General features: G+C 30.6%; 1 protein-coding gene across 1 annotated transcript; it reads left to right on the forward strand.

Moving 5' to 3' along the window:
- The first annotated feature begins 3,665 nt into the window (after positions 1-3,665).
- On the forward strand, positions 3,666-5,192 carry LOC140893264 (alkane hydroxylase MAH1-like). The gene has a single exon (XM_073302330.1). It carries the CDS (start codon positions 3,666-3,668, stop codon positions 5,190-5,192), a length of 1,527 nt encoding a protein of 508 aa, XP_073158431.1.
- The last annotated feature ends 10,087 nt before the right edge of the window (positions 5,193-15,279 follow it).

Below are 15,279 nucleotides of genomic sequence, written 5' to 3' on the forward strand. Positions count from 1 at the left end.
TAAATATTTTATTAAAATTTTAGTTGTGATACTGCGTCGTCATTTTTATTTCGTTATATTTGTATTTATTTTTTTTTATATTTACAGTTTTTTTATTTTTAATTTGGTGGTGCTGTTCACCTGATGCCAATGTTCATGTATATAGTGTCATATCAATATTCTCGATGAAAAATCACATAAAGTTGCCAAAATTTTGAAAAGAAAAATACAAGATCAAGATCCAATTTTTAACGACATAGATGACAAATTGTAAAGAGGCATAGAAGATACAAAAAAAATTGCAATTTTGTGTAAATTGTATTTTGATTGGTATATATCTGACGGAAATGTAACATATTTATATGACTCTCCCACTATATATATTGGTAAATCGATCTATATATACTTTTCAGAAAAATTGAAAATAAAGTGAAAATGCTTTTATATGTGGAGGACTGAAAAATAAATTTGTGTACGTAATAATTAATAATTTATATATATAAATGCAGGAACTATTTCAAATGTTCAATTGAGAGCTGCAGTGTGAAGAAAAGGGTAGAAAGGGAAAAGGATGACCCAAATTATGTGATAACAACCTACCATGGAGCACACAACCATGCATCATGAGTTCAGCCGCCCTCACTTTTCTATGTACAATCTACACTTTTCCTAGTAATACCTTAGATTTTATGATAAGTTTGGATATAGAAATTGTAGCAAAAAAATTGCTTAAATAAGCCTCATGATTTATATATTAAAAAATGCATAAGATAATGTTGAAATCATATATTTGTTTTTTATTTTTCAATAAAAGTTGAAATAGAAGCAAAAAAACGTGCCAGAAACGTGTTTCTGCATGCATTCAAGGTACTCCATGAAAAAATTAGCTATGAATTAATTGCCTTAATCTGCATTAATCTATGAAATATTCGAAAATGAGTAATGCTAGCTACATATACATGAGTCTTACACGTTGGGTTACACATGACACTTAAAATTACATGATTATCCTACATGTAATTTTTGAAAGATTTTTTTTTTCAAATCAAGTTGAGGAATAATCATTTTATTTTAAATGTCATGTGTAACCCAACGTATACGTCTCCTTGTACATGTAGCATTTTCCTAACTGCCTTTTTAGAATGTTGTACCACTCAACTTGATGATATTGACTTGTCACTGAATGTTGTTAAATTTTTAGGGTTTATTGATCGTGCATGTGTTATGACGATTAATTAGTACTTATTAATATGGTTTTGTCGTACTAATTAATTAAGTTGACCATAAATTGGAGTACCTTTGAAAGACCTCACCACCATTTCTTTTTAAGGAACCTTACCACGATTTTTGAGAATAAGTAAGAAACTTCAACATAAGCTTTGGAAATTTAAAGAAATAATTAAAGTTGACATCGTAACCAAAATCAAGTGAAAAATGTTCAAGAAATCATAATCATATCTAAACAGTTCAACTCAAAAAATTTTGAAAATATATAAAACAGGTGCATGTGTAGTCAAGCTGACAGCTAGCTAGCAAAGCTGTCCGTAAGCAACTGAAATGAAGAGTTAATATCTAGATTTCATCCTTATAAATGACACTTAGCTTGAATTGTAGAAGAAAATGTTACACAAATCTGAAATAAAAATCACACCAAATTGCTTCTGCACTATAGTACTCGTCCAAAATGGTAGCAACTCGTCCGGCTAAGTTCCAAATTTTTTCTGCAGCTAGGTGACTACCACCTATTAGATGTAGACATCATCTAAATCCATGCTTATATAAATGTCTATGGTGGATGATCAATATATCAAAACTATATATATTTTCATTTTTAATATTTTATTTTTATTAATCTTATATATTTTTCAAGCATTCATGTTATAAAAAATTAATTTTAATACAGTATTCATAATATAAATACATTTTTGATGGTGTGAGTATCAAAATTTAATTTAAATTTAAATAATTAAAAGAAATCAATTTTATGTAGTTTTAAATGTATGATTTTCATTTAACTAAAAATCAAGTTTGAAAACAATTATTCTCCAAACACTCAAATTTTAGCTTGTATTAACTTTAAAGTTCTATTCTCAAACGGACAATGTTACACCAATTTGTTAACAGGTGATTTTTTTCCCTTTCCAAAGCACTCCCTAGAAAATAAAAATTTGAGGTAGCTTTTGTTAAATACATTAGTTAAAAGGATGGAAGAATTAGTTCGATTTCTTTGGTGGATAGAGACGAAAAGATGATGCAATTATTCATGAGAGTCATCAGACTTTTGCAACAATTCCCAACTAGATGACGCATCCAACTTCAACTTATTATCGAGAAAAACCCGACCCCTTTGTTTTGTTTTGTTTTGTGTTTTGCTATTTTATACTTTGTAATTTACAGCTATTATTCATCTATTCGTGCTGAATAAATATTCAGATTAACGCAATAGTTTTAGCTACAAATTATGTTAATCAGATAAATTATAATGAGTAAAATATTTTTCAGCGATCGTAACCAGAAAACACAAGCTTTTCTTGTCAAATGCTTTATAATATATAGAGTAAAAGCAAACTACGTACGTGCATGAGCATAATCGTCGGCAACAGCTTCATCTCTCTTGCTAAAATAAGCAAACGTTAATGGAGGGAAGGTTACGTGTACGAATACATACAAATTTTAATACATACAAATTTTAATGCAAGTCGGAATTATCTCACTAGCTAGTGATCACCTACCACCAAAAATCCATTATGAATATTACAAGGCCAAAAATGACCAGCTAACAGCTAGTTTGGTGGTGGTTGCCGATGGGGATGCTTATCGAATCCATCGTCGAATTTCGATGCCGATTTGATTACAAATTAATCATATAGAGTACTTAATTCTGTAATGAAACCCAACATTTGAATAATCTTCATCAATATTCTCTTCGTACTTAATTGTCAAATCATGTCCATTTCCATTTATAAACGTACGTGCGGATCGGAAACACACTTGCATGCATGGGGGATGGGAGGTCACATGCAGCTTGACCCCTCAGCTTTAAAAAAAAAAACTTGGCGATTTTCAGACTACAAGTTTAAGATGAATATATCGATTCATTTATGATAATATTTATGATAATGAACTTGGCATAGGATAATATCGAATCAAAATTCACAAGTTTAATATTTTGAAAGAAAATTCATAAATTATATAGAAAAGAAAAATAATATAAAATTATTCTTGTAAAGGAATAATAAATTGCAATAAATTATTTGTCAGCGACAAGATATATATACATCTGTTTTTGCTTGTCTTGTACACGAACTATACTTCTATATATGGAAAATTTATGTTATGCATTTTTCAAAATGCTACATGTACACATTGAATTACATGTACATTATATATATGTTATGTATTTTTCAAAATACTACATGTACACATTGAATTACATGTACATTATATATATGTTATGTATTTTTCAAAATACTACATGTACACATTGAATTACATGTACATTATATATATATATATAGTTGCATGTTGTAATATATCACGTAATTAATGTGATATTATTTTATAAAACCGTTGGCGGGTCCAGTACCCCTCTAAGAAATATTAATATATACATGATACTCGATACCCTCTGCTTTGCATGAAGCTGGCTACAACATAATATTACATTCCTAGAAAGAGCCGAAATAATGCATCTGGAAATTCTCTTGGCTTTTCTGTGGTTTCTTGTTTTGTGGGCATGGCGGAATCGCAAAACTTTGAGCTGGAATTGGCCGCTGTTCGGAATGTTACCGTCGCTTCTCCTCAACGTCGGGCGCATCCACGAGATTTGCACTGAGATTCTTGGAAGATCCAGGCGAGGGACTTTTCGTTTCAAAGGGCCCTGGTTTGCGAGCATGGAGATGCTTGGAACTGTGGATCCAGCCAATGTGCACTACATCATGAGCGCAAGCTTTCAGAATTTCCCCAAAGGCCCGAAATTCAAAGAGATGTTTGATGTTTTGGGAGAAGGGATTTTCAATTCCGACTCAGATTCTTGGAAGTATCAGCGGAAAATCGCTAGAGCCCTGATCAGTCACCAGAGGTTCTATAAATATTTGGTGAAGGTAAGCCGAGAGAAGTTGGAAACAGGCCTGATTCCAGTTCTTGAGATGGTGTGTGGGGAAAATAAAGTGGTGGATTTGCAAGATTTGTTCCAGAGATTTACTTTCGACACTACTTGTGCTTTGGTAACAGGATACGATCCAGGGTGCTTGTCTTTGGATTTGCCACATGTCCCGTTTTCTAAAGCAATGGACGACGCCGAAGAAGCGATTTTTCTTCGCCATGTTTTGCCTGAATGGTTATGGAAGCTGCAGAGATGGCTCCGCGTTGGATCGGAGCGGAAAATGATTCGAGCTCGGAGCGTCTTGGACAGCGTCATAGGCAAGTATATAGCCATGAAACAGGAAGAAATCATGAGAAAAGGAGCGCATTCGGAGGATGGCGAGAGCAACGACGCTGATTTATTGACATTTTATATGAATGGAGTCGAATTAGAAACTCGAAACCAAGACTTCAAATGTGATGCCAAGTTCTTGAGGGATACCATATTGAATCTAATGATCGCGGGGCGTGACACCACGAGCTCGGCTCTAACTTGGTTCATGTGGCTTGTTTCAACACATCCAAAAGTGGAAGATAGAATTAGGGATGAACTAGGGTCGGTTTCGCCCCAGGAAGAAGGCGAAAAATGGCGAGTTTTCAAGGTTGAAGAAATAAACAAATTGGTTTACATGCATGGAGCATTATGTGAAGCCCTAAGGCTATATCCACCGGTCCCTTTCCAACACAAGGAGCCTCTACAGAAAGATATCCTTCCAAGTGGCCATTATGTGCATCCAAAGATGAAAATCATGTTCTCTTTGTACGCAATGGGGAGGATGGAATCCATTTGGGGCAAAGATTGCCTCGAATTCAAGCCCGAGAGATGGATTACAGAGCGTGGAACGATCAAGCACGAGCCGTCTTACAAGTTCTTGGCTTTCAATGCAGGTCCCAGGACTTGTTTAGGGAAGGAGGTCGCTTTCACTCAAATGAAGGCTGTGGCTGCCACCGTGATACATAACTACGAGGTTCGGGTGGCGGAGGGCCACGACGTGTCGCCTAATTGCTCCATCATTCTATACATGAGGGATGGATTCAAGGTTAGGGTTTGCAAAAGATGGTCTAGCTAGTACTTGAGAGAGAGATCGAGTTATCATTATGGAAATTCAGTGCTTGTTATATATGCCTAAGGGCACAGATCAAAATATGGAATCATAAAATTAACGTTGTCGGTTCTTGTTTCTTGCATGTTATATATTTCTTCTCTTGGTAAGTTTGTTTTCTCGTGTTTCAAGAAAGGAAAATATAGTAGGAACCTTATATATATATATATATATATATATATATATATATATATATATATATAAATTTTTAGTTGTCTAACCAATGCTGTCCAACTCGTTCCCAACAACTAAAACCCGGTACTGTGTTTTAGTGATACGAAAATTTAAAAAAAAAACAACTAAAACTCAGTCGGGGACGAAGTGAGCAGGAATGGTTGGGCAACTGAAAATTTATATATATATATATATATGCTATTTTTGTCAACGAGTTGATGACATAAAAAATTAACATTAGAAATTGTTGATTGTCGTATGTTATTATTTAGACTAAAATATTCAAAAATAAAGAATTAATGTACCAAAATATACCAAAATCCGAAATTGTACAATTGGAAAAAATATCAATTTTCCGTTTTTATATGAGGAGAATCGATATGCAATAGTTGGTAGCTGAATCTATGCATAATCAGGTTTATGTGGGCTTGGGTTCGGAGCATATTAGAGCTACAGACATTGTGCCAAAACCAAATTCTTCTAACATGCATACATGCATGTGCATGTGATATCGAACTAAATTCAGATTGTGCCGAAACCAAATTCTTCTTATAAACATGTGAGATATTTGAACTATAGATCATTTTAATTTATTTGCAAGCTATTATTGTTATAAATTGACAAAAACTACTAGCAACATTTTGTGTCTTAGGTTGTGCTTGGATAGAAGTATTTCAAATCCATAGATTTCGATTATTATTTTAATGTTAACAATGAAACATAGAGAAATTTTAAATTCATAACTTAATTATTTACACACTACTTAGATGAAGTAAAATGGATTCCAAATCATCACTTTATTGGATGAATTTAAAATCCATCATAACTATCATGAATAATCATACAAACATAAAAGAAGTGGATTTGATGTTTATGGTATTTCTTTTCTAAACAACAAAATTGCATTTGAAATCCATGGATTTGAAATACTTCAATCCAAGCTCAACCTTATATAATTTCGGAAAAGTTATTTCAGAAGTAGGATCAAGTTATTTATTTATTTATTTCTTTTGTTTTAGTCATGTTTTGCTCGAATGACATAACACAAAAAAAATATCAACGAGTTGTCGAAAATGATGATGTGTCAATAAGAATTGCTAATTTGATAACGGAAATTATCTATTTGTCCAATATCACATTGACAGTTGAACCAAAATACTCGAAAATAAAATTTAATGCACTAAAAATCAAATTTTAACTAGTTATTTGAGTACAAATCAAAATTTAACAAGAAAATTAGTGGAGAAAAATGTTACGTTATTTTCCTATTGTTATTTTCCGAAATTAATATTTATTAGGAATGTGACACAAACTGGTGCCTAGCAGAACGAATATTAGCATTCCTCAAATAAATAATAATAATAATATTCGAATAGAAATGAGCTATATTTTTCTTAGCATCGTACGTTTTTATAAATTCTAATATGGTACATAATAACATAAACCCAAGTTTTTAAATATTTAAAATCACATAGTTTAACCTTTTAATTCACACCCATGCAAAGGTCCTAGCTCCTCTTGGCCATCGTGGGCTGGGTGCACCAAAAGTCCAAAAACAATACAATTACTTAGTCCAATAATTCAAAATGGAGCGAAATTCAACAATCTTAATATATAGATATATCATATCCAGGTGAATGCACGCGTTTATATATAGTATTAATTAAATTATATAAGAAATTAAACTTTAACTGTCCCAACTCGTTGGATAAACATAAAAAATTATTAGTATAATATTATTTTGTAGAATAATGGTGTTGGGATAAATTATATATAATATTTTTTTATTTTTTATATTAGTTTTAGTTTGTTAATTTTTTTTAATATTTCATTTTTTTCTTATTGTTTTTATAAAAATTTGGTAAATAATCAAAGTTTTATCTCAACAATCAAATTTGAAAAAATGCAATTGTATGTGGTAATCGGGTATTTTTGTATAGGGTAGGATAAGAAATCCATCCTCCGATGAATATGAGTGTGGGGATTAAAGTTAAATACCCGACGTGGATAGGGATGAGTATGGGGTAGATATAATAAATGTGGATGAGGACGGAGGTATGAAATCCTATCCGAACCTAACTCATTGTCATCCTTAAATTGAATCTTTAATAGCTATTTCATCTTCAATCAGGCCGTTATAAAGATTCTAAACATGATGACTATATAAAACTTAATTGCATTTATATGTTACCTGTTTATCAAATATTTCATGTAGATTTCTCGGGCGCAGATTCGTGACAATGATATCACGTTCAACCCGTAATGGATGATGAATGACATGACAGTTGATACCTCAGTTATTGAATTATCCATGAAATTTGTCCTTATCATTTAAGTCTCTTCTCTATTCAAGCATGCCATATACAAATGGTCGTAGATATCAAATACATCAAAACAATAGACTTTCGAATTGTTGATGAGAATATTATTCATTCTAAAAATTATCTCGACGATGGTTGAACAGTATGCACATGAATGGAAAGTGTTCCACCTGATATGTTAAACGTTTTTTAGATCGAACATAACTTGCATCCCAATGGGAACAAGGTTTCACTTCATATTCATTTGTGATTGTACCACAAATTTTACCAAGTCAAAGTTACAGTGATTCAACATATTAACAATATGTGTACAAAATGATTCAAAAATATTTTCACAATCGAAACGAACGACAACAAACCAAAGTTAAGCTCGTAACTATTCTTGACAATGAAAAAATCATCATATTGCTCATCTCCTTGGATCTTGAGGCATCCAACAATCAACAACGCATGACGTTAATCAATTGAAATTTTAGGGATGTCAATTTCCTTCGTACACATTAGAGAATCCAATATCCGACCCGAATGGAGGAGGGTATTGAGACATTTTTTGGACCCCATTAAAAAAATGGATAAATATTGAGTATGGAGATTTCAGATTTGGGGATGGAGGAGGATGTAGTAACATCATACTCATCCCCAACCCAAATACCAAATTATATATATATATATATATTTATATTTATATTAAAAAATCTTAATTACAATTTATTTTTGTTGAATGATGGTCATTTGATGGAACATAGAAAATTATTGGTATAATATTATTTTGTAGAATAATGGTGTTCGAATAAATTATATATAATTTTTTTATTTCTTATTTTATGTTTAGTTTGATTTTTTTTAATATTTCATCTTTTTCTTATTGTTTTTATAAAAAAATGGTAAATAATAATAGTTTTATCTAAACAATCAGATTTGAAAAAAAAATGCAATTGTATATGATAATAGGGTATTTGGGTAGGGTAGAGTAAGAGATCCATCCTTCGATAGATATGAGGATGAGGATGAAAGTTGAATACCCGACGGATATAGAGATGAGTATGGGGTAAGATATAATAAATGCGGATGGAGACGGAGGTATGAAATCCTACCTGAATCTGACTCATTGTCATCCTTAAATTGAATCTTTTATGGCTATTTCATCCTTAATCGGGCCGTTATAAAGAGGCTAAACATGATTAATCAAGTAAAATGTGATTTTTGTTATTATTATTAAACATTAATCAAATCTAATAGATGTAAACAATTTACCTCATCTAAATAGATTAAGATGTCATAAGTAATAAAAAATGGCGAAAACGGGTCAATACTTCACATACTCAATCCGTTCAGAAGGTGTGACTTCTCCATATGAGTTAACCCTATAATTTCTCCCCTATAAACAAAAAATAATTGATTTTAACTAATGACTATATATAACTGAATTGCATTTATATGTTACTTGTCTATAAAATATTGCATGTAGATTTCTCGGGCGCAGATTCGTGCACAATGATATTGTGTTCAACCCGTAATGGATGATGAATAAGATGACAGTTGATACCTTATTTATTTAATTACCCATGAAATTTGTCCTTATCATTTCAGTCTTGTCTCTATCAAAGCATCCCTATACACATGATCATAGAGATCAAATACATCAAAACAATAGACTTTTGAACTATTGATGTGAAGATTATCCATTCTAAAAATTATCTTGACGACCTCGATTTTTTAACAGTATGCACATGAATGAAAAGTGATGCACCCGATATGTTGAACGTTTTTTAGATCGAACATAACTTGTATTCCAAGAGGCAACATGTTTCACTTCATCTTCATTTGTGATTTCAGTCAAATGTGATAAAAATATATAGTGATTTTACATGAATGGAAAGTGATGCACTTGATATGTGGGACGTTTTATAGATCAAACATAATTTGCATTCCAAGGGGCAACGAGTTTCACTTCATCTTCATTTGTGATTGTACCACAAATTTCACCAAGTCAAAGTTACAGTGATTCAAAATATTACCAATATGTGTCCAAAATGATTCAAAAAGATTTTCACAATCGAAACGAAAGACAGCACATCAAAGAAACCAAAGTTAAGCCTGTAACTATTCTTGACAATGAAAAAATCATCATATTGGTCATCTCCTTGGATTTTGAGGCATCCAACAGTCAACAATGCATGATAGTCATCAATTTAAATTTTAGGGATAACAATTTCCTCCGTATCTCATGGAGAATTCGATAACCGACCCGAATGTAGGAGGGTATGGAGGCATTTTTTTGGACCCCATTAAATAAATGGATAATTGGGTAGGATTTCGGATTTGGAGATTGAGGATAATGTAGCATCCAACTCATCCCCGACCCGAATACCCGATTATATATATATATATATATATATATATATATATATTAAAGAAATCTTAATTATAATTTATTTTTGTTAAATGATAGTCGTGGATGGAACATAAAATATTATCAGTATAACTTTATTTTGTAGAATAACGGTGTTGAGATAAATTATATATAATATTTTTTTTATTTCTTATATTATGTTTAGTTTGGTATTTTTTTTAATATTACATCATTTTCTTATTATTCTTATAAAAATTTGGAAAATAATCATAGTTTTATCTAATCTAAACAATCAAATTTGAAAAAAAATACATTTGTATATGATAATATGATATTTGGATAGGGTAGGGTAAGAGATTCATCATCCCATAGATATGGGGATGGAGATGAGAATTAAAAATTAACCCGACGTGGATAGGGATGGATATGGGGTAGATATAATAAATGTGGATGAGGACGGATGTATGAAATCCTACCGGAACTTGACTCATTTTCATCCTTAAATTGAATCATTAATGACTATTTCATCCTCAATCGGGCCATTATAAAGAGGATAAACATGATTAATAAAGTTAAATGTGATTTGTATTATTATTATTAAACATTAATCAAAATCTAATGCATGTAAAAAATTTACCTCATCTAAATAGTTTATAAAGTCATAAGAAATAAAAATGCCGAAACCTGGCCAATACTTCACATACTCAATCACTTCAGAAGGTGTGACTTCTCTTTTCGATATGAGTTAATCCTATAATTTCTCTCCTATAAACAAAAATAATCGATTTTAACTAATGACTATATATAACTGAATTGAATTTATATGGTACATGTTTATCAAATATTTCATTTAGATTTCTCGAGCGCAGATTCGTGCACAATGATATCAAGTTCAAGCTGTAATGGATGATCAATGACATGACAATTGATACCTTAGTTCTTGAATTAGCCATGAAATGTGTCCTTATCATTTCAGCCTCGTCTCTATCCAAGCATGTCATATGAAAATGGTCGTAGAGATCAAATAAATCAAAACAATAGACATTCGAATTGTTGATATGAATATCATCTATTCTAAAAATTATCTCGACGGCCTCTATGATTGAATAATATGCAACATGAATGGAAATTTATGCACCTGATATGTTGAACGTTTTTGAAATCAAACATAACTTGCATTACAAGGGGCAACAGATTTCACTTCATCTTAATTTGTGATTGTAACACAAATTTCATCAAGTCAAAGTTACAGTAATTCAAAATATTGCCAATATATATGTGTCCAAAATGATTCAAAAGGATTTTCAAAATCGAAACGAACGACAACACACTAAAGAAACCAAAGTTAATCCTGTAACTATTCTTGACAATAACAAAATCATCAAGTTGTTTATCTCCATGAATCTTGAGGCATCCAACAATCAACAACGCATTACGGTTATCAATTGAAATTTTAGTGATGAAAATTTCCTCCGTACCTGATGGAGAATCCGATACCCGAATGGAGGAGAGTATGAAGATATTTTTTGGACATCATTAAATAAATGAGTAATTGAGTATGGGGATTTCGGATTTGGGGATGGAGGAGATGTAGTAACATCTTACCCATACTCGACCCGAATATCCGATTATATATATATATTTATTTATATTAAAAAAATTTAATTTTAATTTATTTTTGTTGAATGATGGTCGTTGGATGGAAAAGAGAAAATTATTAGTATAACGTTATTTTGTAATATAATGGTGTTGGAATAAATTATATATAATATTTTTAATTACTTATATTATGTTTAGTTTGATATTTTTTTTTACTAATTCATCTTTTTTTATTGTTTTTTATAAAATTTTGGTAAATAATCATAGTTTTATCTAAACAATCAAATTTGAAAAAAATGCAATTGTATGTGATAATAAGGTATTTGGGTAGGGTCTAAGGGATCCATCCTCCGATGAATATGGGGATGAGGATTAAAGTTGAATACCCGACGTGGATAGAAATGAATATGGGGGTAGATATAATAAATACGAATGGGTACGGAGATATGAAATCCTACTTGAACCAAACTCATTGTCATCCTTAAATTGAATTTTTATTGGCTATTTCATTCTCAATCGGGCCATTATAAAGAGTCTAAAAATGATTAATCAGGTTAAATGTGATTATTATTATTATTATTATTATTATTATTATTATTATTATTATTATTAAACATTAATCAAAATCTAATGCATGTAAATAATTTACCTCATCTAATTAACTATCTTATGATGTCATAATGAATAAAATTGGCGACAACGGGCCAATATATACTTCACATACTCAATCACGCCAAAAGATATGAATTCTCGATATTAGTTAATCTTATAATTTCTCCCCTGTAAACAAAAATAATTGATTTTAACAAATGACTATATATAAATTAATTGCATTTATATGTTACATGTTTATCAAATATTTCATGTAGATTTCTCGAGCGCATATTTGTGCACAATGATATCGCGTTCAACCCGTAATGGATGATGAATGACATGACAGTTGAAACCTCGGTTCTTGAATTACCCATGAAATTTGTACTTATCATTTCAATCTCGTCTTTATCCAAATATGTCATATACAAATGGTCGTAGAGATCAAATACATCAAAACAATAGACTTTCGAATTGTTTATTTAATTCATTTTAAAAATTATGTCAATGACCTCAATGGTTGAACAGTATGCACATGAATGAAAAGTGATGCGCCTAATATGTTGAATGTTTTTTAGATCGAACATAACTTGCATTCCAAGGAGCAACATGTTTCACTTCATCTTCATTTGTGATTGTACACAAATTTCACAAAGTCAAAGTTACAATGATTCAAAGTATTACCAATATGTAGGGGTGGAATAGGGTCGGAACCCGTCCCGTAAACCCCCTACCCAACTCCCGTCCCGAAAAGAATCGGGAAACTTTTTTTCTTCCAGATCCCGTATCCGACACATTTCGGGACCCGACTATTCGGGATCCCGAATGTTCGGGATCCCATCGGGTAGGGAGAGAAAATCCTGAATTTTTTTTCATATTCAAGATTTCGTTCAAAAAATAAAAAAAAAATTGTGATAATTTCATTAAATATACTATTTAGAAACTTATATTTATAAATAAAAATAAAAATTCAACTTAAAACATATACTATTAAAATATTTTGGATAATGTTTCAAAGTTTTGTTAAGAGAAAAAATGTATCGGATAATTATTAATAAAATGTTCGGATACAATTACTAAATAAATTTTGGTAAATAGATTGTCAAATTAATCTTTTGAGTCTTGTTCTACATTTTTGGTCTAATTAGATAATTATAAATTTGAATTAATTAAATTATTAATTTAATTTTTTAAAAACTTACACAAAAATAAAATGGCATTTCGTGATTTTATAATTTGATGGTCCAAACAATAAAAATTATGTGAATTAAGTTCACAATTAAGTGTTATATTAGTTGAAAGCTAATAATATTTAGCTTATTATATTAATAATATTAATAAAATATATTGTTATATTATTTCGGGACGGGTCGGGAATCCCGTCGGGATAAAGTTTTATTCCCGATCCCGCTCCCGATATTAATCGGGATGGAAAAAATCCCGAAAGTTCGGGTCGGGAAAATTTCGGGTTGGGATTTTTTCGGGACGGGAATGGAATGGGATTCGGGAAGGGTCGGGATTTTGGGAATTTTTGCCACCCCTACTAATATGTATTCAAAATGATTCAAAAATATTTTCAAAATCGAAACGGACGACAGCACACCAAAAAAACCATATTTAAGCTTGTAACTATTCTTGACAATGACAAAATCATCATATTGATCATCTCCTTGGATCTTGAGACATTAAACAATCAACAACGCATTGCGGTCATCAATATAAATTTTAGAAATTATAATTTCATCCATACCCATTGGAGAATCAGATACCTAACCCGAATGGAGGAGGGTATGGAGATATTTTTTGGACCCCATTAAATAAATTGATAATTGAGATTGAGAATTTTGGATTTGGGGATGAAGGAGGATGTAGGAACATCCTACCCACTCCCGGCCCGAAAACACGATTAAATATATATATATATATATATATATATATATATATATATATATATATTAAGTAAATTTTAATTATAATTTATTTTTGTTGAATGATGGTCGTTGCCCGTAGGATGAAATATATAAAATTATTAGTATAACATTATTTTCTAGAATAATGGTGTTGGGATAAATTATATATAATATTTATTTTTTTTATATTATGTTTAGTTTGCTAATTGTTTTTTAATATTTCAACTTTTTCTTATTGTTTTTAAAAAATTTGGTAAAAATAATAGTTTTATCTAAAAAATCAAATTAAAAAAATGCAATTGTATGTTGTAATAGAGTATTTGGGTAGGGTAGGATAAGAGATCCATCCTCCGATGGATATGAGGATGCAGATGAAAGTTGAATATCCGACGTGGATAGAGATGAGTATGAGTGTAGATAATAATAAATGAGGATGAGGACAGAGGTATGAATACCATGAACGTGACAAGTGACATCAGTTAACCATTGAAATTGGTGAACCGAATCCATTTTCGGTCACGTAAGACTTTAAATTCATAAATTGTATAGACACCGATTTTTAAATACTTTGAATCACGTGTCCTATTTAATCATGTGTTATATGTATGAGCCACGTGTCCTATTTAATTAATTTGTATGATGTATATCCATGTTAATGTCATCCTTGTATGTATACCATGCATGCAACTTTAAGTACATGATTTATTTTTTATTTATTTTTATTTTTAATTTTTTGGAATTGCATCATATTTTTTTAGGCACGAAAATAGCATCATTATAAACACTTCACAAATAATGGGTTGGGATTTGATAAACTAATTAATATCCTGTTTTATTTATGACAATTACATATATATTGATCTCCACTATACTCTTCTTGTTTTTTTTTTGTTTTTTTAACTATTAAGTTCCTACATTAATGTTTGAAAAAAAATTATGAATAATGAAATAATTATTAATTATCTAAAAAATCATTTTAAAATTAAATATATGTGTATCTATAATTATGAATTCACAATCTTATATTTTCAAAATAATGGTTGATTAGACTTGTCGCATGCAGGCGAAACCAATTAATTGAATATAAATAATATTATTTCTATATA

The sequence above is a fragment of the Henckelia pumila genome, chromosome 3 (assembly GCF_033568475.1).
Source record: "Henckelia pumila isolate YLH828 chromosome 3, ASM3356847v2, whole genome shotgun sequence".
NCBI classification, from domain to species: domain Eukaryota; kingdom Viridiplantae; phylum Streptophyta; class Magnoliopsida; order Lamiales; family Gesneriaceae; genus Henckelia; species Henckelia pumila.